The following is a 26,604-nucleotide window of genomic DNA, read 5'->3' on the forward strand; positions in this document are numbered from 1 at the left end:
GATAACGTGATACTTGTAGAATGCACACATGATAATTTTGTTCAATAGAAAAATAAATTTATAGACCGAAAGTGAAATATTATGATTCAGCAACGGTGCTCCTCGCCTCAGCAATATAAACATACCCTTCAAACGTCAAAACTTTTTTCTAAGGAATTCTCGGGCTTAGATTTGTCGTGAATCCCCGAATACGTGATTGAATGGAGCTTCAAGATTTCCCTCTATCGAACATACCAAAGACGCGTAATATCTTTATGGTGAGATATTTCACTTACTTAACAATTTAATTTTATTTGACTTCGAGCGCCATACGTGAAAGCTATAGTTTTCGTACAACACTAACATACATAAAAAAACGATTAGCATACGAAAAAAGTAGCTATTGGGAAACTTCTAAATCTTGTTTGAAAATTAACATAAAAAAGCGCCGCCAAGTAAACACATAAAATACACAAATAGGCCCTGGTGGCATAATGCTAACAACAAAAAGTGGACAAATCTCCGTAGGCTCAAAGGAGCACATTTGATTTCGACCGCGTCCTGTGAGAGTACACCCTGAAAACCTGAAGCGGCATAACCTAAAGCACAGTGGCACATTCGCTGCTTTATGTTGCCCACCCCCGCTTTCAAATTAAACCGAATCGGTTAGGTGTTGGAGGTTAATTTAAACTGTACCAAACTAATGGAGTTTTTGTACGTGGCCTGCTGATATTCCCATAGTAACACCGTATATTACCAAGAACAGACCAAGTGCCTCAGGTTAGCTACGTGTAATTTGTCCCAACTCCGGGCGCATAAACTGTTCGGAATTGTATTATTGCAGCTGGTCCGGCCACGTTCCTTTATTTATGAAACAAGATCGGTCTGTTGGTGTTTCTTGCTCTCCGGTGGTCACACCCGATTATGGCGGGGGCTGATGATTCGGGTTCGGTTCGTACGCAAAAATCATTTCTCGGAACGAGGGAAAAAATGAAATTTGCATATTAATGAGAAGGTCTGTATATTTTCGGTGCTGTGTTGGATATTAGTTTGCAAAATACAATTGCATTGCTGTGGTAAACAGCCGGAAGGTTCCGGGGAGTTAACATGTGGCAGGCCGACGCTCGACATTGTTGATCTTTCAAATTGAAGTCGGCTGTTTTCACCAGTGTTTATTATGGCGAATATATACTCATAACTTTAATTGGGTACTCGGGCCCTTTTGTGGAACGAAATTAGCAATTTCTGTTAAACCTTCCATCAAAATGGTTTGATGAAATTCGCAGACCTGAATGTGTTTGTACACGATTTTCTTCTGTAAGGGTTTATAAACAAGAGTTTGAACGACGGGATACTGTAAAAAAATTAATGTCGACGTTGTTGTGAATACAAGTTTGATCAAAATGCGGGCAAAATGTGAAAAAAAAAAATTCCAATAACAACGAGAAAATGTCTAAAGCTATCTTGATAGAACTGCCTGTGGTCCCGAAGTATGTTATATTTCAGAAAAATCAGATCAGGAGTTTTGGAGATTATCTTACTAAAAAAATCGTCATAGATGACAGACACATGGAAGATTTATTTTTACTTCCCGAGCGTAATATGTCTGTCTGTCTGTCTGTATGTCTATCTGTCTGTCTGTCGTCTGTATCCATTTTTATCAGACACGTAATATCCGAAACTGCCGGACCGATTGTTGTCAAATTTCGTATGTATATTAAAAATATCATGCAGATGGTAAAACGCTAACCAAAATTTGGCTAATCATTCTTACCACTAGGGGATGACGTCATCTCCAAAAGCTATAATAGTAAGTTTTTTTTTATTTCATAAAATAAGATGCTTCTGCATGAATTAGTGTCGAGTTTTCACCCTAAACACCCAGAATTTTGGAAAAAAATCAAAATTGTATAACAATATTTCGCAATTTAATTTTGAAACTGAAAAATCGAATGCCCTGAAATCTTGAAAACGTTTTAAGGTTATGGTAATCATGGTAAATCGGTAATCAACATTTATTCGTTTATCTCTTCCTAAAAAATTTAAGCCATCATTTCACAATTTTGCCGAATGAATCCTCTCTGAAATATGTAAAGTATTATGACTCTATGCTTGTGGTTAATCAACGCACTCATAGCTTTAAAATTACTTATACAGTGTGGCTCAAAAAAAATTAATGAATGCAGTCATGAACTCCAGAACCGAATGCTTTGAATACTTGCAGATGTTTTAAAGTTATCATAAGCACTGTATATCTTTAATATACAGGGTGTTTATACGAAAATCTTTAATTATCCATTACAACTTTCAAATATCGATATTTCAGTTTTTCAAATAGAACGCTATATTTTATTTCAGCATTTTCTTTTGTTTTTTGTTCTCTTCGTTTTTTGTTAAATATTTTCTATATTTAAAGTTGATAGTTACTGCTATTTTTCTCTTGTTAAGAGATACATCGACATATTAGAGAAATGAGAACAAAAAATAGGGTAACTTACAGAAATACACCGCAGAGTGTTCTATTTGAAAAAACTGAAATAACGATATTTGAAAATTGTAAAGTTTCAGAATTTTTTATTAACACTCTGTTCACTAAAATTTGATTTAATTAATACCACAACAAAGCGCGTATCTTTATTTATCCTTCCACAAAACATTGTAAGATATACTTTAAAAATAACCCTTTTGCGATTTTTTGTGAACACTTCCATTGCCAAAAAATTTGAAGAAAATTGAAATAACGTGGCAACGTCGGACCAGCATTTCAAAAATAAATCTAGTTGTAAAGCCTAAGAAGATACTAAGGAGAATATGTCGAAAAATATGGGGTGTTTCATTCAAAAAAACTTGTGTCACACCTTAAAAACAGAACACTCTGTATAGTTAAAAATAATTTTAGAGTATATTTCTTAAAGAACACAACTTTGGTCTTTGACTTTTTGTTGTATCCAAAATAATAATTAATAAATACCTGAATAAATAATGAAAAACGTATTTCATAATGTGTCTATATCCATCCCCTAAGGGTGTAAAATCAGGGATGAAAGTAAAAGTTGAAAAATGTTTATGGCTGATTTGGTGGAAATACTTTAAATGAATACAAGTCGGAATCATCAAATTTGTACAAGTAGATTTGTTTTATGACCTAGATAAGCAATAATAATGCATTTTTGTACTATACTATTTTAATATTTACATATATCAAAACTGTCAAAAATACAATCGCCAAAGCCGCGTAGAGATGTTAGTGAAAAAATTAATTCGCATAATTAATTTATAATTTTTCGAAACAGTTGAATTTGTTTTAATGTACTTCAGGAGAGAGGGAAGTTCTGTCGAAATAACCTTTGACCAATTTTTTTATATTGTGCTGGGAGACACAAAATGCCAAGAAAACCTGAAATTAGTGATTTCCCTAGTGGTTAATCTAAAACCATTTAAACCGAATTTTCTTTGCTTCTGAAGTACAACAAAACAAATTCAGTTTCTTAAATCAACTATAAAATTCGACTTTACGAATTTTTTTCTTTTTATGATAATTGATAACAAATGACGGCATACCGTAAAAAAATTAATGTCGATGTTGTAGTGAATACAAATTTCCACAGCGCACAAAATGTGAGAAAAATTTATGTTTAAGTAACAAAAACAAAACTGGTCTGAAGTTATTTTGATCTCGAAGCCTTTTCAGTCTAGGAAGTCCAGTTTCCAAGATTGATAAATTAGGGTATATTACTTAGCAATTTTAACTTAGATTTAGGTAGACGTCATCAAATTTTTGGTGGGAACGATCAGACAAATTTTGGTCAGCGTTTCATCGTCTATACCATATGTTAATATTACTTCAAAATCTCATAAACATCAATTTGAAATTTCGGAGATTAGCTCACTAATAAAATCGTCAATAGACGATAGACAGGCACATGGAAACGGAGTGAATACAAATTTCCTAAAAATGAAACGTACAAAATGTCAGAAAAATTTCTATTCAAATAACTAAACTTATTTTGATAGAACTGTAGGTAAGCGAAGAAAAATGTAGCTGGCCCGGTGGGAATGGAACCACACGTTTCCCGCTTGCCGGGCGAGTGCTCTGACCACTAGACTACACAGCGGCTTATTTTTCTTCGCTTACTACTACTTCTGTGTCGCCACAGAACTGTCTGTGATCTCGAAGCATTGTCAGTCCAGGACATCCAGTTTCCAGCATTGATAAACCACAATTTCACCGTCTACACTATATTCTTAAAATATTTTTTTCAGTTTTGGGATTTTTCAATAAGTATTTCCATTCTTTGATTTTCGATTTTTCGACTTCTGGATTTAATTTCGATTTTTCGATTTTTTATTTTTTGGATTTTCAGTTTTCGATTTCTCGAGTTTTCAGTTCTTCTATATTTTAATTTTTCAATTTTCCTAAATTTTAAATTTTCGATTTTTCAATTCCTTGATTTATCGAAATTCGGATATTTCGATGTTTTGATTATTCAGTCTCTCGGTTTATCAATTTTTCCTTTTTTAACTTTTCAACTTTTCGATTTTGGCCTGTTTATATTTCGAAAAATTGGAAAATTGAAAAATTAAAAAATCCAAATTTCAAAAATTTCGAAAATTGAAAGATAGAAGAACTGAAAACTCAAGGAATCGCAAAACATAAAATTTTAAAAACTGAAAAGTTAAAATATCGAAAAATTGAAAAATTGAGAAATCGAAGTACAAGACAGTCGAAAAATTGAATATTTAAAAAACGAAAAATTAAAAATCCAAAAAGTAAAAAGTCGAGAAGTCGAAACATCCCCAACTCAAAAATCGAAAACTCGAAATACTAAAAAGTCCCAAAACTGAAATATTGAAAAATTGAAAATAGAAGAAAAATTCAAGCATCAAAAAACTGAAAAATCACAAAATTGAACGAAATATCCAAAAATTGGGGAATTAAAAAATTGAAAAATTGAGAAATGGAAAAGTTAAAAATCGCAAACTTAAAAAATCGAAAAATTGAAAAATCAAAACCTGAAAAATCGAAAAATTGAAGAACCGAAGCACTGAAAAAACGAAACTCTGGGAAGTTGAGAAATGAGAAAATAAAATATTGAATAATTGGGAAATCGAAAAATTGAAAATTCAGAAACGCCAAAATTTGAAAAATTAAAAAATATTGAAGAATAGAAAAATCTAAAAATCTAAAATTTAAAACATTAAATAATTAAAATATCGTAAAATTGTAAAATGGGGGAATCCAAAAACCAAAAAATAAAAATTTGAAAATATAAAATTTAAAGATCGAAAACTGAAGAATCAACAAATCGAAAATCGAAAATATAAAAAATCTCATTAAAATCAAATCGGAAATTTCGGCCATTAGCTCATTAATAAAATCGCCAATAGACGACAAACATGCACACGGAAACGGAAGACCTATTTTTTCCTATTTTAGGAGATACGAAACGTCAGGAAAATCTGTGATTAGTAATTTTTTAAATGGAACCAGTTACAATAGTTCCAAGCTAATGTGCGATAAGTATAAAAAATTGATCTAAAGTTATTTAGTCAAAATTTCCTTCGCTCCTGAAGTACAACAAACCAAATCTAGTCTTAGATAAATTGTAAAATTTGACTTTGCGAATTGTTTTATTTTTTGATAATCTTTATAAGCTAAAGTGTGTGGACTTTTCTGAAATGTATAACATGGTAATATTTACTGAAAATACATTGAAACGAGAAGAAAATATTGTATTAGAAGAATAGTTGAACAACTTTTAGACACAAAATCTACACGTGAACTCTAAGATTTAGAACAAAATAATTAATTTCTTTATTTCTAAATTTTCGTCTACACTCTAGTTTTATTATGCGCATGTTTCGTCAGCGTCGTGTTGTTCTTCTCTGTAGTCAATAATTCTTGAAAACATTTAACCACCGAAAGAGCGATCTCTGCTTATTAGCCGTAAAGCTGTTGTGGGGATTTATGCAGCAAAGTAACTTTAAAATTGAGATAAATTCATTTAATTTCTCGTCATTAAGTGCGCAATTAGATCCTTGTAAAAACCACCCGACCAGAAATTAATATTAATGGCAGCTTGCACAAAACTGCGAGTCCGCCTGCAATTTCATCTAGCCCTTGCCGCCACATCTTCCAGTCCCCGGGCCGATGTTGTTGGCAGATCAAACTGAAACGCGACTTTGGTGTGTAGTTTGCGATTCCAAATGGGTCATTAAGCCGCGAAACAGTTTGTGTAACGTCAGAATCGCACAGCAGTTTCAATTTGCATACGAGATGTGTCTGTCCGCAGTTATAATGCAAACTTTGGCCCACTTCCACGAAAAACCCCAGCCGCTTCCCAATTCGATTAGTACAGTCTACCGCAAACGTAACGATTTTTCGGCCTAGTGGGCGGAAGTCCAGGTGGGTGGAGGAGCGCAGAAAAAATAGAAAGAAAATTGCATTTATAAAAATCCGATTTAATTTGAGGAAATTCAAAGAGTACCTACAGTCGTTTTATTTTGAACAAACGGATATTTTAATTTGAAAGAATTTAAACCAACCCACGGTGTGTGTATATGTATTATTCGATCGATATTAGAGCCTAAGGTGATTTGCTTGGCGGAATTTGGACATTTAAGTTGATGCTTGATTACCCATCAGTGACGCATATGACGCATGAATCTTGTGAAGAAAAAGTGCATTCTCAAAGAATCCAATTTTATAGCATCACATGGTTATAGATGAGAAACACCTTTCTGAAAAATTTGTTGACTGGCGGTTTCCATTTTTTTAAAGGAGTTCGGTGAAAGTCGGCGCTTCGGGTTCGATAGGTACAGGCTACTTCAAACGTAATGATTTTTTGGGCGCGTAGGCGGGAGTCCAGGTGTGCAGGGGTGGGGGAAGTCGCGCTCTTGCTAATGAAGGTCCCGCCCCGCGCCGTTAAGAACTAATTTATCGACGCTGTTTATAATCGTCGGCAGATGGCGGGGCACAACTGAGAGGAACAGCCAACTATCCATCTCGCCGTTTACATTGTGTATCGGATGATGCATTGCGCCAACCTGCTCTTGAATAATGACACCGCTTTAAATATCTTGTAAGTTAGCTCGAGATAAAGCCGTGCGTTTGCTGTAATGTGATGATAAATTTTGGTTAGCGTCGTTGATATTTATTCTTAATGACGGTCTTCGCTTTGAATACCATTAATTTCTCAACCTATCTGGGAATTTTGCCGCCGCATCGGAGGGCCGGAACGAAAATTATTTTTAATAAAGGGGAAGGCTGAGGCCGGAGGGAGAATGCCGAAATTAGGTCATTTTATTTAAAGAAAAATCTGAGAGGAAGGTTTCAACCACTGGAAAATATTGATAACGAAAGTAACAGGGAAATGCGTAGGTATGCATTGTATTACTCTTTCGGTTTTGTATATTTATTTATTATCTTCAATTAACAAGCGGTACTTTTTTTGTTTGTGCTTTTCCTTTTTTACTAAGTGTTATCTAAAATCTAGACATATTAAATAACTTATCGATTTACTGTTTTGTGATAATTTAACAAGACTACATGTGTATTAACATTTAGTTTAGAAAGAATGCTAGGAATCTGATTTAGACTTATCACAACTTAATTATTATATTTGTTAACAACAGTTCTAATAACTCGAATGTCACATTTTTATAAAGCTTTTATAAAGTCAGGTTAGTACAGGTCAGGTTAAATCAGAAAATCAGATTTCCTCCAGGAAGCAGCTCAAAGACAAAATTACTCAAGCTAAAAAACAGAAATGTAAAAAGGTATTTAACGAATTCTATAAGGACGAATGGGGAGATGCTAAGCGGTAAATTGAGAACATTTCCTAGAACAAGAGCTCTATGACGATAGCAAACTTAGAATCGCCGAAAAATTGCTCCCCAAAGAGTCGATAGGTCGTGGAAATACCCAAAAGTGAGAATGAATAAAATAGAAGAATTCACGAACGGAAATCTAGAGGAATCGAGAAACAGATGGAAGATTAATAATGCATACCAACACCAAGAGTTCTGTGCTCTGATCACTCATAATATAAAGAATGTACTTAATAGTGCATATGTGGAGATATAATCTAAAGTCTGGAGCAATGAAACATCACACCAACATGATAATGGATGATTTTGAGCTATCCAGAAGATGGAACTATCATAATTGGGGTGTAAAACATGCCTATGGTCCGTTATTGGACCAATACTCTGGAAGGGAAATTGCGATGGTGTATTAAGGTCGGGTATGCCTAAATAGGTGACCCTCCTAAGATATACAGACGACCTCAACGGAGTTATCGAAGAATTGAAAGCGGATATGACTTCTGCAGCCCGAAATCTACAAGAAAAAGTATTAAGTGAAATTTCGATAATTTTGTTAAAAATTGGTCGAAAATTGGGGTATTTTGCATATTTTTGAATGTTTCAAAGGACGATTCTGGAAAAACCAATGGAGTTATCGAAGAAATGAAAGCGGATATGACTTCTGCGGCCCGAAATCTACAAGAAAAAGTATTACGTGAAATTTCGAAAATTTTGTTGAAAATTGTTCGAAAATTGGAGTATTTTGCATATTTTTTGATGTTTTAAAGGACGATTCTGGAAAAACCATTGGAGTTACGAAGAATTGAAAGCGGATATGACTTCTGCAGCCCGAAATCTACAAGAAAAAGTATTAAGTGAAATTTCGATAATTTTGTTAAAAATTGGTCAAAAATTGAGGTATTTTGCATATTTTTGAATGTTTCAAAGGCCGATTCTGGAAAAACCAATGGAGTTATCGAACAAATGAAAGCGGATATGACTTCTGCGGCCCGAAATCTACAAGAAAAAGTATTAAGTGAAATTTCGAAAATTTTGTTGAAAATTGGTCGAAAATTGGGGTATTTTGCATATTTTTGAATGTTTCAAAAAAACCAATGGAGTTTAAAGAAATGAAAGCGGATATGACTTCTGTGGCCCGAAATCTGAAAGAAAAATTATTAAGTGAAATTTTGAAAATTTTCTTGAAAATTGGTCGAAAATGATGGTAGTTTGCATATTTTTAATGTTTCAAAGGACGATTCTGGAAAAACCAATGGAGTTATCGAAGAATTGAAAGCGGATCTGACTTCTGCGGCCCGAAATTTACAAGAAAACGTATTAAGTGAAATTTCGAAAATTTTGTTGAAAATTGGTCGAATACCATCTGGTAGTTGTAGTTGCAACAGAGGAAGGATTTTTATCAAGTAGTCCCGTCCTGATCACCTGCACTCTCTGGGGCCACTGGGCTCCTGGGGGTACGTAATGGTATTTTTCCCTGCTCTCGAAGAAAAATAAAAAAGGATCAGAGGTCAGGTCGGGTCAGGTCAAGTCAGGTCAGATAGTTGAAGTTCCCGTTGCAGTTGCTGTTCCCGCTGACGTTGCTTTTAGCGCTGAAAATTGTCATTTATAAACTCCGTTGCCAAGTTTCCGTTGATAGTAACTTTGATGTTCAAGTTTTGCTGCATTTAAAGGGATTGTAGAAAAAAAGTAGAGTATTCAAGTTGATTACTACAAAAATTTACCATTTTAGACATGTTTTAAGTTTATTGTTGTCGAAATAAGTCTGCGCATATTAGGAAAACAAGGCAAAATGTAGCACCACCCACCCGCCTATCTCAATTCTGATGATCTTTTTTAGTGGTCGTAAGCCAAGAAGGCGGAGGTTAACCGCAAAATCCTTATTTCTCCACGAGAAATTAAAAACACGTTTTTGAGTATCGTATTGTTTCAAGAATATTGTGTACATTAAGGAAAAAATAAAACCAAAGATTAGACCCCGCCCATACCAGCCCGGAAATTTTTCATTCGTTGTCAAATCGAGGGGCGGGGTTTAATTGTAAAATCCATATGTGTCATTTCAAACATGTTTTAAGTTTATTGTTCTGAAAAGACGACTATTAAGAAGAAAGGCAAAATATAAGCCCCGTCCGTCCGCCCTATTTGATTTTTTTTTAAACGTCGAGAGCCAAAGGAGCGGAATTTAATTGGAAAATTCTTATTATTTCTCTACAAAAAATTACCATGTTAAGACATGTGGCTGAATATCATGTTATTCGAAGAACACTATATATACTAAGAAAAAATTAAAGCCAAAGATTAAGCCCTACCCGTACCTGCCTACCTGCCCTGATCTAAATAGTAATGAAGTTTTCATTCGTTGGCAGAGCTAGGGGCGGAGCTTAATTGCAAAATCCATATTTCCTTACAAAAACTTACCATTTTAAACGTGTTTTAAGAGTCTAAGAATAAAAAAAAATCATCACAATTGAGATGGGGTGGGTGGGCGGGGTTTATATTTTGCCTCTTTTTCTTAATATACATAATATTTTTTGAATAACACGATACTCAAAAGCATGTTTTTAATTTCTTGTAAAGAAATAAGTATTTGGCAATTAAGATCCGCCCCCTTGATTCACGGCGAATAAAAAAAATCATCACAATTGAGATAGGGCGGGTGGGCGGGCTTACATCTTGCCTTCTTGTTTTAATATGTGCAGACTTCTTTTCACAACACGAAACTTAAAACATGTTTAAACGGGAAAATTTATATAAGGAAATATCAATTTTGCAATTAAACTCCGCCCCATAATTGCAAAATCCATATTTCCTTGCAAACATGTACTATTTTAACCATGTTCTAAGTTTCTTATTGTGAAAATATGGCTATGTATAAGAAACAAATGGCAAAATATAAGCCCCGCCCACCCACCCTATCTCAAATCTGATGATTTTTTTTTATTGGTCGTAAGCCGAGGGTCAGAGCTTAATGGTAAATTCCTTATTTTTCTACGAGAAATTACCATGTGAAATACGTTTTTAAGCAATCATGTTATACAAAGAAAACTAAATGTGTTAATTATAAAAGAAAAACAAAAGAGAAGCCCCACCCATCTGCATCGATCTCAATCGTAACGAATTTTTCATTCGTTGTCAAACCGAGGGGCGGAGCGTAATTGCAAAATCGATACTTTCCTACATAAATTTGCCATTTTAAACATGTTTTACCTTCCATGTTGTGAAAGGAAGACTACACATATTAAGAAAAAAAGGACAAAATGTAAGCCCTTGTAGTTAATCTGTTTTTGAGACGAATAGCAACGTCAGCAACAAATTTATAAATCGAGCTAAAATCATTTCGATCTTCTAGCGTCTAGCGTGCTCTATTTAACCCTGCTGTCATATAGGTAGAAACCATATAAAAACACAAGAAACATTACATTACATGGTTTACTAAAATGTTCAGTCATAGTTTTGAGTAGTTTGCCATGTTTAAGCATGTCGAAAATAACAAAGCTCGGTTTTAATAAACATCTAGTAAAATTTTTGATAACAAATGAGTTAGTATCTTATCTTCTAGTCAACATTTCATGAAACTCGAAACTTTGGACACAGCTTTGAATATGGTTATGTAATATCAGCTTCAGATAGAGGTGAACTAGCAGTTTAACAAGTTCAGCGCAAAACGTTGTATCATCAAAGAAATAAATTAGTATAGACGTTCCACAAGGTTCACTTTTGGGACCAATCGTATCTCAAAACTTTATAAATGATTTATTTTAGAAAACAATCTACTCCAAATGAAACCACGTGATTGATCACGATCAGCTTTTAAAACACCAAGGGCCGGTTTATAGAACAGCGAGTTAAATATTTAATCCTCGATTAGTTTAACAGAGAATTAAAATGTGGAATATGAGACCGTGATTGGTTGAAACATGCACGTTTCCTAGCAACGGACCTCAGTTAAAAGTTAATCGCGAATTAATTTTAACTTCGCTTTCTATAAATCGGGTCCAAATATTCTAATAAATAATAATGTTCGCCACATATATTTATGAGGTTTTGTGCTTTGTATATAAAAATAACAAATTCTTACAGCATTATCTTAATTTATATAACAATTGCAAGAAAGATGACTTAATTCCTGAAAAACATAATTCCTTAAAATTGCTATAAAGAGTTGCATATAGTGGACAATTGCTTCTATAGCTACTGCAAATTTTTCTTGTTTGATTTGATTTCGTGTATATTTCTCGACTTCTCTCATAGGAATCACATAACTGTAATTTGTACCTAGAGTAATACACTAATACACTATTATTATTATTATTATTATTATTATTATTATTATTGTCGTCATTCTTTTCTGTTAGTTTTATAGACTGATTATTTAGTGATGAGATTCCTTTTCATTGAAATTTTCTAGCGTACCTTAGACATTCTAGAAAAAAAAAATTGCAAAAAATCCTGTACGCTCTACACGTTCGTACTTAATTTCTGTACTGGATACAAATCGTCTCCCTTCAAACGAACCTTCAAACTGATTCCTTTGTCTCGTGACCCTATCACTTCCATGTCCAATATTAGATTTTTAGAACCCCACAGGAAACTCGCTCGCTTTAATGTACCAATAGAAGTTACACTTTACTACCCACCACTTGCCGTCATATTTACATAATAAAAAAGGGAAGATCAGAGAAATTGATCCGTCACTTGACGGACTACCCTCGGGGATTCAAGGGATCAATTCTCGCGGGTTTTGCCGAAAAAATGAACTGTCGACGCGTGTTATATCGAGATTGAAAATTATGTCATCGGGAAAATAAAAAAACATTTGCTCGGAAGCTAGATAGATGTTTATAGATACTGACGTATCTACAGACTATAAATTTCCCGGAAGCTGGTCGTGTTCATCAGATCGACTCATCACGCTTGGTAATTCAATTTCAGGGTGATTTTGAGAAAGGAATCACCTGTTTTCGACGAAGAAACACACATGTGCTTGGAATCTTGCAGCGGCGATAAATCGCTTGCAACTCGAGATAAAAGAGCACAGATCTAACTTGTTGTAGATAACTTCCAAAGTTTTAGTTGTTGGACTTTCTGAGAGTTTTAACATGCGGTTAACTTTTTATCTAGCTACACAAGACGTGCAACCGCAAGTGCGGCGCTATTCCTGAAAATTCGCTTAATTTAACAAAAATAAAATTCCAAAGGATGCACGGCGCTCTCATTTTTTAATTAACATTTTTAACGACAAGACTTACGAGCAGTTTCGTGTTTATCCGTCCAGCTGCGCCAAAACGGCGTCATTATGGCTATAAATATTCATTAGCCATTGATGCATTTTATTTGTCTTTTTCACCGTGCTATAATGCTTAAAAGGGAGGATATAAAGGTGGCTAATTATTTACGGTGTGGCTAAATTAAAAATTATGTTACCTAATAGGACTTATCCATTTTTCCGTTGACGTCGCAACATTACAATTATGTATTATTCATATTTGTCCTTTTTTTTTAAACCTCTTGGGATACATTTTGTTTTAAAATGCCCATTTAAAACTGAAACAGCCCGCTTCATCTCTGGGGAAAGTGAAATTTTAATGTTCGAGGATGAAATTTGCCGGCATTTATTCTCTTGTCAAGACCAATTTGTTTCATAAACAAATAAATAAAGGGACTTTTTGTCTCATTGCGTTCCAAATGACGAGGACACGCTTTATTAGGATTATGCGGGGGAGGGGGTAAAGATTTTTTGTCGTTTCATGTAAACTTAAAATGCAAAGAAGAGTCGTAATATAATATCTTATTTTGTCCTGTAAGAAAACTCCATTATATTAATTATAAAATATTTTGAGTTTTTGTAAGTAAGTATTTAAAAAAGCCTTATTTCCATTGTACGTGTATTTGCTTAGTTGAGAACTTGAAATTTTTATATTCAGTAATTGTCACAATACAAAAAGCTGTATTGTTAGAAACATGAAATGTCATATTGTTTCTCTGCTCTCATATAGTCGTAAAAATAATGTGAAAATTATGTGCCTTTGGAATGTTTACTGTTTATTGCTTTCAAAGGGAATTCATTCCAGATAAGACACCACATTCTCGTGATTCTCAAGCAAAAAATCTTGTTACGTTCAGATGTAGTCAGTGATTAGCGCATCTTGCAGCTGTTAACAGCCACCGCACAAAATGAAAATGAAATCTGCTAGAAATTGGATGGAAAATCTGCTTATAGCTAGTTACGCTGCAACGAAGCAAAATTCCATTTCAAGATATTTTCTACAATTCACACAGCTCGCAAAAACCCTTCTTTTGTCAAGTTTTTAATTAAATTTGCGTCCGGAGCCCCGCCTTGTGCGACACTTTGTCGTACATCCGCTAGATTTTGTTCTATTTTGGTCCCAGCCGTAAGTTTTTCAATTTAATGTTCAAATTCAATATCCTTTGACATAAATACGGGCAGTAAATTAGTTCCACGAGGCGTCACACTCAAAAACGCTCGCGACGAAAAAACGTCCATTAAACAAAAAGCAACAAACGCAAACAATTTCGTGTACAATCGCACGTGGAGCGAAAGCTCTTTTTTATCGTAAATAAATACGGTCTGGAACCGGACGAGAGCTTTTATTCAAAAGAGCGCTAAAAGTGTATAATTTGTATAACAATTAGCCGATTATCCCTTCTGTTTACAATGCGAACGTGTGGTAGGGTCACTTGTTTTTCCAACAAAGTGCTTACCTTAATAGCGCTCTCCTAAAACAACACAAATTTCGCCAGAGTTCCAACAAAAACAAGCCGAACATGTTTGCCGCATTGCAAACTATTGTCTACAAGTTTTATTATAGCCTTATGTTGCAGAGTCGAGGAAACAAAACCGCCGAAACGGCCAAATTCATCCAACACATTAAAAGTGCGAGAAGTGGAACGATTAAGTGCGGGAATGGAGGAGCTTTTGCTTTTTATTTGACAAATTTAAAACCTCAGGTGCACTAAAGCAAATGAGCTGCTAACTTGATTGATTAACCATGTGTCCATAATGGGGAAGTTTTAATTTAATTGTTTGCCATTTGCGAAAATTAAAGCAAAATTCGCTGAATACCCATTGTATGACACACTTACTTGTACAACTGGAGGCCCAAAAACTTAGAATTTTAGAATGTCAAAAATTTGTTAGTCGACCAAATTAGAATAAAATTAAAACAGCATTTTTTGATATATTATTTTCTTCAGTTAAATGTTAAATTATGAATTTATTGATTGCTCAGTTTTATTAATTAAATTAATATTTACATTGTAGATAATAGCTGATTTTTAAAATATGACACTCATATTTCATCAAAATTTCACACTAACATAAATTTAGTAGTAATTCACAATATTGATATGTACATCACATTAAACACATACTCAACATCAGATAGGTATTTTAATAACGAACAGACTAATTCGATTATCCTAAGTGAATTAATTGCACTAATTCTCTACAAATAACCAAATAATCTTGTTATAATCACATGTTTACGATTATAACATGAAGATTAAAACTGAGATTAATGCAAATACCAAAGTTATTTGTAAATAATTATACAGATCAAACGATGTTATGACCTTCGACTCTATTGTGCCTCGTCTTCTCATCCAAACACTCTTTCTTTATCTAATTAGGTAGTAACGCTACGTACGCTTCTACGCACATTTTTAAAGTAATCACGTCCTCTGAACAACAATCATCTCCTATTTAGCCACCACCAGAGGTCGCCACAACCTGTAAATTGGCATTAAGGTGGCTCCGCACGTGTCTTGTTTAATTAATAATTAATATATATAGATCTGGATTATTAAAGTACAGATAAAGAAGCATCATATGCTTCTTGTGAATTTTTACACATAATTTTTTGATGACGTCATCATCATTTTAGGAAGAACACGTATATGCTTTTCTCGCAACGCCTGATACATTTTGTGTTGTTTATTTATCATGTGTTTTGTTTGGGACAAGCTGGGGACAGTTCACGTTATAAACTCTCAAAACTAAATGGTTTTAAGTAGCCAGTCACTTCGATCAAGGCATCATTTAACATAATGCAAACTCTTTGTTTGAATTGTTGATAAAGTGTGGCATAATTTAACGCAATGTAAACTCTTTATTTGAATCGTTGATAAAGTGTGGCATAATTTAACTTCAGGTAAATTCTTTGTTCTGGCAGTGGCCATGTTGAAAGAGTATTTTCAAACCGAGCACATGTTTGAACTGTAAAATCTCGTTGAACAAATTAACGACATTGTGGGTCATGTGCTATGTTTTTTTGTGTTTGTTTGGGGGAATGTAAAATGATGGCCCACAATGCAACTGAATAACTTCACTTTTGAAAATTAAACAATAACTCGAATGGACATAAAATATTATCCTAATTTAATTTTGTTAGGTTTGCAATTTTTCACCTCATACAATTTTCTCTATCTCAAAATTTTAACCTCACTAATTTTCTTTGTTGTATAATTTAAATTGAACGTAAACTTTCAATGTTCTGCAGTTCCTAATCTCACGTAACTTTTTATCTACACAATCTACAAGTTTTATTTCATACCAGATCTTTTTTTGTTTTTATAAATCTTTGCTAGTTTTCTGTTTTGTAAATATTTTGTTGATTAATGCTTCCATCATAAAACTGTCTGCTGTTCAATCTTAATCTCAGACAAGAATTCTTTGGCGCTTTAAATTTTGGCGAATTTAAATGTTGTTTATTGCTCTTTTTGAAACTTTAACACTTGTTCAGTTGTAGTTTAATGTCAGAGTTATAGAAATTGAACATTTAAATGGAAGTGAGGTTAAATAATACAGAAACACGTAGCGGAAGCAGAGTGCGCGGTTCCTTGTCGAGCTGGCGGCCGCGCCATCTGCAGCAAAGATGCAGGTCTTGAATAGAAGTCAGGGACGGTCGGGATGATATGACGTTGTCAGCTTATTTATAGCCGCGGTGGAAGAACAGCCACGACCAGGGGCCCCAAACTCCGCCCATGCGACAACGCCCCTTATGGGTAATTCTGCTGTGTTCTAGAATGAAATTGAGATAATTCGATCGCCAGACTCTTATAGAGCTCTGGTGCCGCTGCCGCTGCATAGTTTTTCATAAAAAATTTTGTTCTTTTGTTGACTGCCATAAATTTAAATTTGTCGCCATACGTCCGTAATAACTTGTGTATTTGCATCCAGTTACTTTAATTCAGATTTTTCTTTGTTTTTATTAAATTTGTGATATTCAAATATTTACATTTGTTCAGAACGTTTAATTTGATTTCATTCAAAGTTTGGAAAGTTTTTTTTTGTAGCTGAGCACTAAGAAGGTCATCAACCTGTGTAACTTAGTCGCAGCTTTTTTTTTGTCAGTTGAGGAATAAATAAGTTTGTGTCACACAATGTAGGGTTCCATTTTGTCAGACGATCACAGCCAAGGCCAAATTTTTGAATTTTTGAATTTTTCGCGGTTTTTCAATTTTTTTTTCACGTGTCAATTTAAGGCGGGATGTTTGGGTTATCACAACGTACATAAAATCGTTTGATCTATTTAATTGTGCCTTAACTTCTCATGCAAACATTATTTCTTTAGTTAACTAGTTAACGTTTAAGAAATATTGTTGCAGCCGTGAAAATATGACAATTGACAGGTTGGGGAGACCTCTGGTAATGAGATCGTTGGTCAGAGGATGCGATCACATTAAAAATTATGTAAGGAAACGAGTCGGTAGCTTTACTACCTAGTCAGATAAAGAAAGAGTGTTTGGACGAGAAGACACGGCACAATTGTAACAGTAGATCTAGCTTATTTCGCCGAAATATTCTATTTAATGTTTATACCTTACCTTCATAAAATAACTAATAAAACTAGATAACCAACATTAATGTTTATTTAATGTTAGCGAAGTCCAAATAATAAATAATTACTCGTATATATTATGCCACTGGCTGTTAAATTTTTGCCAACACTAGCACTCATGATTATTATTTATACCCAAAATAATGAGCGCAAATTATAAATAATCCCAACGATTTGTATTATTTATCCACAAATCTGAAGCGACTTGAAATAAAATAGTCACGCTTTACAACTTATAAAATTTTTATTATTCTTGGTGTCTTGTCTCCACTAAATCGTCTTTCGACCAATTTCGATGCACCCATTGCAAAAACCTGTATATTTATTGCCTCGCCTTCCGCAGTCCATCAAACCGAATGTCGGATCATTTGATTCAAGAGTAAAAAGCCCGCGGTATAAAAGTGATCGCGTATGGAATCGTAAGTGGTTCGAATGAAAGAAAGTTTAAGAGGACGCGCAAAAATGTAACGTGCAAATCCCTTTTAAGTGCCGTCTTAAAAAAGAAGTAAACAGCGACAATGGGGAAATTTTGGCACGAAGTGTGCTCGGAATTTTTTAGCGCGACGGTGTCAGCGTCCGCTTCGTAATTATTTAAACAAATATTTACGATTTCGAAAATGTGCAGCGTTATTAAATAATTCATTTCGTTTCGGATCGACGATTCGGAGCGGAGTGCACAGAAATGTTGTTTTGGGTGGCGGGTTTTATTATATAAAGCGATTAGCGAATACGAGTGGAAAAAATCGGATGTGACCAATTTGGCCAAATAATTAATTAATTATAGATTCTCGATGAAATTAATTGAGTGACCACAAAAAAAATTTGATATATATATTTGTGGTTTATGAATCCGCCTTGAGCAAAAAGCACGTTCAAGGAAGAGAAAGCTCGATGCTACTCGCAATAATTCAAATAAAGTCCAAGCAACCTCTACGAGCACCTTTCCCATCTGGAAACCGTGGACCGCTTTACTCACCGGACTCGAAGGAAATCTCGCTGAGCAGTATCCACTTGTCTGCAAAAGACAGTCTCAGTTTGATAAACTTCGCCGGCCGACCTCGAAGTTGCACGGTGATGTTCCGGGCTGATTCCCGGGCACGGTCGGCCGGAACTGTGGCCCTTATCGGATTCGGCTGGTAACGATCCCCATCCAGGCTGAACCATATCTCTGCTTGGCTAAACACCTGCCGAGAATAATCAAAATTAGCGCCCGACAAAATTAATTACTATCCTGAAACAACACGGCGGACAATTATAGCGATGCCGTCCGGAGTTCTGTTTTCCTTCTAATTAAGAATGAACAACTATCTGGAAGTGTCCCAGCGTCAATACGGCTTTCCGGCCGTCTGGAATTATTGGATGAGACAACACGCCGTATTTGTTTTCACGTAAGGGAGCTTTAATTAAATATTTAATTGAGAGTCGTATTTATTTTGGCAAAGTTTGCACCTGCAGGATGAACTGACGAGTCTTTAATCTTGCGGATGAGACGAGTTGGAGCCGCTTAGGAGGGATTAGAGATGGGGCTTCGGTCAGAAGTTGACTAGTCGATAAGCTCCAAGTTTGAGTCTTAATGTGTTTTATCAAGTTTGGCGGAGGACTATTTATTTTCTATTTCTGAGCGTTATAGGCGATAATCTGATAGAGGTGCGCTGACAGCTTCCTCCATTACTCATTCGACAATATGGGCATTTGACCCTTGCGGACCTCCGTAATGGTAATGACTTTTTAATGACCGATTTGGGGACATTCGTGGGCTCATGGACTTCATATTAACTAGATTTAGGTGCAATGAATAGAATTAATAAAACGCTGCGATCGCCTACAATGTTCTGCGTGGAGTAAAACATTAATCTGATGTTCACAATTTATACTGAACAATTATTATGACAATTAGGACTGCAAGTCAAAATGTTCTCGAAAAATCTGTCCCTTATCGACAATGTATTGACAATTTTGATATTCTTAAATATTAAAGACTAATTTCTAGAAAGGAGAGCTTCTGTAGGTGGATAAGTTTCATTTTCATTCTACGCATCTTTATACAGAAGTAGACAGTTCGAAATCATGTACAGCGTAAACTCCAAACAAGATTTCAAAACATTTCGCCATTATCATAATTAAAATTCAAGCCGAGTTGGCAAAATATACAACATCCCGTTTCTATAAACACTCCTCCACAATAATCCCTGACATCGCATATGCGGTATACGAACGTAGCAATAAATATTAAAATTGAGAGAGATTTGATTAAATTTGAATTCGTTTCAAAAACAAAACGAAATTCAGATTTAAATCCAGCAGAATAATTTTTTTTTGAGGGACTATGCCCTTCGGTCCGAGAGGTGGAATTTCATTTTCTTGTTTACGGCTTATTTTTTCGGGGCTTCTGTTTTGAATATCAAGAAATTACGGAGAGGATGTGTTCGTTCGGTTTTGATGTATGTATAAAACGAAAATGTCGGAGATTTGTAACATTCCGTCGCAATGACGGTCCATTTTTCGAATCCAACAATCAACCTCAAACGTGCGAGCGGTGGCGTCTAGAAACGACTTTCCGAATTGCATCCTTTCAGTTGCGGAATCTCACGAGACGGCGTGTCAAGGGTTAAATGCAACGGGAGAATTTAAAATGGAATTCTTGTAGATCGTAACAGGTATTAAATTGTTACTTTGAGAAGATGCTTTTAAAATTACTTTTAAGTGATACTTCTAAGAAATGGCATGGGTGCGAAAGCTGCAAGGGTGTGTAACTAAGCAGAGTAATGAATTAATGAACCATAAATTAGGAAAAAAAGGTAAATATTAGATATATATGAGTAATACACTCGTACAATGTGAGTTACCACAAATGCTGCACAAGGCACTACTTTTTATGCAAAGTGAAGTTTAGAAGAGTACAGATTTGTCGTTAAAGACCAGTCCCTGCGTTTTTCTGTTCTAAATTTTCAGGTCGTAATAAATATCTTCATTATTAACAGACCGACTGTTACGAAATTTTAAATATAACTTGTCCACAAATTTCTCTATACATATAACACAATGACAGATTTTTAGAAACAGTTTAGCATCAACATTTTTCTTATTTCGGTGAAATTTTTAATTACGTGTTTTTAAAAATCAGTTATTTATGGAAATTTCGGAACGCGATTTTCACCACTGTTTTCAGCTTAGAGAACTCTAGACACTACCGAAGAAACATTATAGACTTCTTTTGTCGGAATCGAGATACAGTAAAATCACTTTTTGTCGAAAAAATTACGTACCGTTGTTGCATGTCCCATTAATGATCTCACCGTTACAAGACTTGTAACAAATAAGTAAGTTTTTCTTACATCATTAGTGGTCTCAAAAATTTAAATGAAATTGATTTTTCGCTTTCAGGTTAGGTCAGGTCAGGTCAGGTCAGATCAGATCAGGTCAGGTCAGGTCAGAAAATAAAATAAAAATTTGCAAATGGGCCCTTATAAAGATCAAATGTTGCAAGAATCAAAAACAAGAAAATGAAAATTTCGGCCAATCTTCGGCAATTTTCGAAGTTTAACTAAAGATATTTTCTTATAGATTTCGACCCCCAGAAGTTAGTTTAGACCTCATTTCTTCTGTGTCTCCTACCATTTTTCCAAAATCACCCATTGAATTATTGCAATTTTTTGGATTAGAGAAGAAATATATATCTACATATTTTCAAACCGAATATTTTTAAATCTTGGGCCGTAAAACGCTACGTTTTTGAAATTAGCATGACGAAATCTGTCCCAGAATTTTTGGAGATTTTTTTGGTAACTTTTTCAAAAGCAAAATTTTTCTAACTAAAATTAAAATTTCGGCAATCTTCGACAATTTTCAAAATTGAACTAAAGACATTTTTTTTATAGATTTCAACCTCCAGAAATTAGTTTGGACATCTTTTCTTAGTTAGCTGCTACCATTTTTCTAGAATCGCCAAATGAAATACGCAATTTTTTGGATTAAAAAAATCAAACGGAATATTTTAAAGCGCTATACTCTTGGAATCAGCATAACGAAATCTATGTTGCAGAATTTTTTGGAAACTTTTTGGTAACTTTTTCAAAAACAAAATGTTTTAATACCCCGTTGTGAAAATTTGTATGAATAATTGAATACTGTAAAAGTGAAAGATTATAAATACGAAAAGCTGAAAATACTGAAAATTGTAAAATCGAAAAAAGCACGATCGAAAAACCGCAAAGCAAAAAATTGTAGATCAAAAAATTCTACAATTGGAAAAGATAAGATCGAAAAATTGAAAAATCTAAAAATTAAACACTGAGACTTTGAAAAATCAAAAATGTGAAAAATCGAAATATTAAAAATACTTACGAAAAATTGATAAATTCCAAAATTCACAAATTCGAAAAAAAATTGGACAACGGAAAACTGAAAGAAAAAACTAGCAAAATTAAAATATTGTAAAATGGAAAACTGTACAATTGGAAAAAAGTAAGATCGAAAGATGAAAAATTGAAAAATCTAAAAATCAAAATTTGAGAAACTGAAAAAGCGAAAATGTGAAAATTCGGAAAACAGTAAATACGAAAGATTGTATAATCGAAAAAAGTACCACGAAAACCGCAAATGGAAAAATTTTAAAATAAAAATTGCAGATCGAAATTGTGAAAAATCGAAAGACTGTGAAACGAAAACATGAAAATAAATGTTACTGACAACTATAGTGTAATAATGGAAGAACTCCTGTCCACTTCACTATGGTGGTTATTCCAGTTATCAAAGAATATAAAAGAAAAATTTGCAAATGTATCCTTATAAAGTTTGCATATTGCAAGAATTAAAATCCCCGGACTATCTTAAACGCGATAATGTAAGTAAAATATTGTGGTGTCCTGGGGAAAAAAACAACGCCGGGAAACCGTATTTGAAAAATTAAAAATGAATCACATTCGAAGCCACAGTTCCCACATAATGTGCGTAATTAGCGCAGTATCAGTTTATTAATGACGATTGTTTAATTTGAAATAACAATAATGGAAAATGTTCTTAAAAAAACACGCTGCAAGTGCTAGTTATTACATTATTCACACTTCACAACTTCTCACTCGAGATTTTAAAATAAAAATTTAAATTAACGTTAAACATCGATTCCTTTTGTGAGAAAAGGCCTTGAAATTATCATCAGTTCAATTAATATGATGATGGACTAGCAGTGGAAGGCGTATTTAATGTTTATTTTGCATTACATTAATGTGTATTATTTTTAAATTCCGAATTATTTTGTGTTTCGGGGGTTTAAAATTTTTGTTCACGTGTTCATATAACTTTGGTGGAATGCTTCGGTTACCAGAATATGAAAGATGAGCTTCTAGATTTTACATTTCAGAGCTCCGAGGCGTGGATTTATTTCGATGAGTTGGTAAATTCCGAAAATCTGAGAATGTTGATTGATTTGCTTCCATAAAAAATACAAAACTTGTTTAGCAATATCTCGGGTGATTAATACCCATATTTTGACTTTCTGAGCGAAAGCCAAAATATGTAATCGAGTCCATTGGACAATTGCTTGTTTTTGTTTTCTCGGCGTTTCATGACGATTGTCTGTCTGTCCGTTTCTCTCTCTCTCTCTACTGTGTAGATGGTAAAACGCTAACCAAAATTTGGCTAATCATCCCCACCAACAATAAGATAACGTCATCCAAAAATTTACATTAGTAATTCACCAGTCCGTTTTTTTAGGAAAAAAATTCAAAATTATATTTTATAATTAAACTTTGAAATTGTAAAACCGAATGCTCTAAAATCTTGCGAACGTTTTAAGATGCAATAGTTAATCAAGATTTATTCCTTTATGGCCTCTCCAAAAAATGATGACTTTCTCTTACAATTTTGCCGAATACAGGTTCTTTGAATTGTATAAAATAATATTCTGCTGCATCGGTGATTTATGAATCTGTGTTGAATTTTTACCCTTGGCATCCAGACTTTTGAGAAAAAAATTAAAATTGTATAAACTACGTTTTCAATAATTTCATTTTGAAATTGCGAAAACCGAATGTTATGGTAAATCTTTACTTAAACTTTGTCCGTCATCTTACCATTTTGCTGAATAAATGTCCCTCAAATTTATGAGTGTTTTTGGAAAAAACTGAGTGTGTTTAATTGATTAATCAGTCCTCCCCTCTGCGTTGAGGAGACAAAATCAGTCTAATTTCATTTTCTTTTAAGCGCAGATGCTTGTAATCTGAACGTGCTAATAGTCGAATTCTTTCGAAGTATAAACATAAATAGTCGAAGTTAAGCATGTACTAAGAAATTGAGAATATGAACATTTTTTGCCGTGGTGTAGGAGCTGCAAGGTTTAATTACGTCACTGGTTTTTACTTTATAGAGGTTATCGAACAACGGAAATCGCAAAATCAAATTGTATAGAATATGCTTCAATGGCGAGGGAAGTTCTATTGAAATGATCCTCTACCAATTTTTTCGTATCGGGACTGTGATCAGTGACAGCCGCATTTTCTTCCTTTAATAAGGAATTGTTTTAAATTTCTTGTAGGAGGTTGATCCCTCGAAATTATTTAAGAGTTGCTAATACAAGTACATTTCTTTTCATAAGATGACATTTCATTCATTCATGAGATTTACACTTCTGATCTTGTCGTCTAATTTAATTCTTGAGAATCCTTAATCGGGGAATAATATTTTTATCTTTCAGTTATGTTACTTTATGTGTGATGGGGATCCTTGGTCATTCTTATGGTAAATAACCTAATTAATATGGGAAATCGTAAAAATTTGTTTTTTTTTGCTGCCATTTAGACAAAAAATTCGTCGAAGGCTATTTCGACACAACTTACCTCGCCCTTACAATCCGACAAATCCAGCTCTTTAAAAAATATGTAAAATTTGATTTTACGATAAAGTAAACATTAGCGGCATAAACAACACCTCCGCTGCCCTTGCACCGCATAGACGATGTAAAATATATTTAAAGCACTTAAACAATGGGATAAAATGTCCTTTAGCACTAGGCAATCTCAAGCTCAAGTTTTTATTTATGTTTATACATCGAAAGAATGTCACGTAGAAATTAATGTGATTTGAATGAGTTTGTCTTCTCAAAACAGAGGACTAAAATTATTAATTAAACTACAATCATTAACAACTATCATAATTTTTATTTTATCATTATTCTAATATAAAAACGTGCGTATTCTCACATTATCGAGAAAATGGGATGACTCGTTCTTAATTTGACCAATAAAAAATTTGTTATGACGTCATCAACATAGATAATACACAATGTGAGAGAAAAAGGGACAAAAAAAAACAAAAAGGCCAGTAAACTGGTACTACACCGTGTATAATGTTTTTGCAAAAATTTGGACGGTTAAGGAAAAAACTCAAAGCGGATTCAATCAACAAACATAGAATGTTTTGAAATGACGTCATCAAGTTGTATATGGGGATGATTAGCAAAATTTTGGTTAGCAAATAACCATCTATATGACATTTCTAATAAACATACAAAATATGACAATAATCGATTCAACAGTTTCGAAGATTATGTGTCTGATTAAAATGGATACACACACCAGACAGACAGATGGAAACGGGCAACTACTTTTTTCGTATTGTAGGGGTCATAAAACGTAGAGAAAATATGAAAGTGACCATTCGCCCAATGAACCCGATTCACTCTTCTCACAAAAAAAGAAAGCTCACTCTCTAACGAGTTCTAATGGACCAACAGTGTCTGAAGTGAGCAGCAGTCCGACGGGAAACTCATTCCTAAAATGTGCTGAGAAAGTTCTGAAATTTTTACAATTTCTGATGTTAATTTCCCATTAGAATGATCTAGAACCCCCATCATATAACCATTTTCGCTCACATTGGTCTACGCAGTTTTATGCAGTTTCTCGCTATCGACTTATGACAAAGGTAATAATTAATTATCGACAGAGATTGTTTAAATTTTGTAATAGTGACTATATTCTACGGATAAAAGTTTTAAAGCTATCAGTACAAGATGTTTTTTGTGATCGTAGTGATCGGAAATTACTATATTTATATCATACTAAATGCAGTGAAAGCTTAATTTAATCAGATGTTGAATAACCTGTAATGGAGTTGAAGATTTTCCAAGGGCTTTCTGATCAAAGTTCAAATACTTAAATACAAGTATCTAATAGAACGTTACACAGACATTATGTAGACCACGTACTGAATTGAGATATTTTTTATTTGTTACTTTTACGCTGTAAGTTGAGTATAAATTAAGCATAACCGCACTATATCTTTTGTCGGACTTTACATCGTTTCTCTTTTTATTATAGTAAGAAATAAACAGACCCTGGAGGCTTTGAAACCTTTACAATTCCAATAAATAACAAGGAAAAACGATGTTTGTTGCTTCATGTATTTTCTGAACGTTATTTTTGTGCGGTATTATATTAAATGTAGAAACTGTAACTTCTCTACGAAAATATAAAATTACCTCTGTTCATATTTTTCTTCGAGAAAAGGAGTCAAAATAAACAGTCGGTGTCGGTCAGTAGCCTATTGCTTTTGGCAAGTGTAAGCACATCATCAAACTCGACTCTACTTCTAGACAAAGCGACTTTTAAACCTGGCCACTCCGCAGAAAGCGTCTTTCGTGCAACTAATCCCCTTTGTCGTGAAACCGCGCGACACCAATACAAGAAAACAATAAAGTCACCGTCTCACCTTCCTCCCTCCGGTTACGTTTTTCATCTTGAGCCTCTTATCACCCGCCCGACCGATTAAGTGTCTCCTCTCCGAAGGCGCTTTAAGCTTACGACTCTATTTTTCGACTTTATAGAGGCTGTTCACTATTCTTGAGCATATATTTTAGCGTCATACGCGCATCGAATTAACCGCGCTTTTCTAAATTCAAATTAGATGAGATTTGAGGTGGAAATGTTAATACCGTCCCGAGGAAAAA

At 34.1% G+C, this 26,604-nt stretch overlaps 1 protein-coding gene across 2 annotated transcripts in view; it reads right to left on the reverse strand.

Moving 5' to 3' along the window:
• Positions 1 to 26,604, reverse strand: part of LOC135139276 (epithelial discoidin domain-containing receptor 1-like) — a 466,539-nt gene that overhangs the window by 98,062 nt on the left and 341,873 nt on the right. For both annotated transcript variants that reach the window (XM_064069455.1, XM_064069454.1), the window contains exon 8: positions 18,640 to 18,847. In XM_064069455.1, the coding sequence (XP_063925525.1) occupies positions 18,640 to 18,847 (208 nt within the window). The remainder of the gene's footprint in view (positions 1 to 18,639; positions 18,848 to 26,604) is intronic.

This window comes from Zophobas morio, unplaced genomic scaffold (assembly GCF_036711695.1).
Source record: "Zophobas morio isolate AGI-343-1 ecotype UQ-CSIRO unplaced genomic scaffold, CSIRO_AGI_Zmor_V1 ptg000031l, whole genome shotgun sequence".
Taxonomy (NCBI): Eukaryota; Metazoa; Arthropoda; class Insecta; order Coleoptera; family Tenebrionidae; genus Zophobas; species Zophobas morio.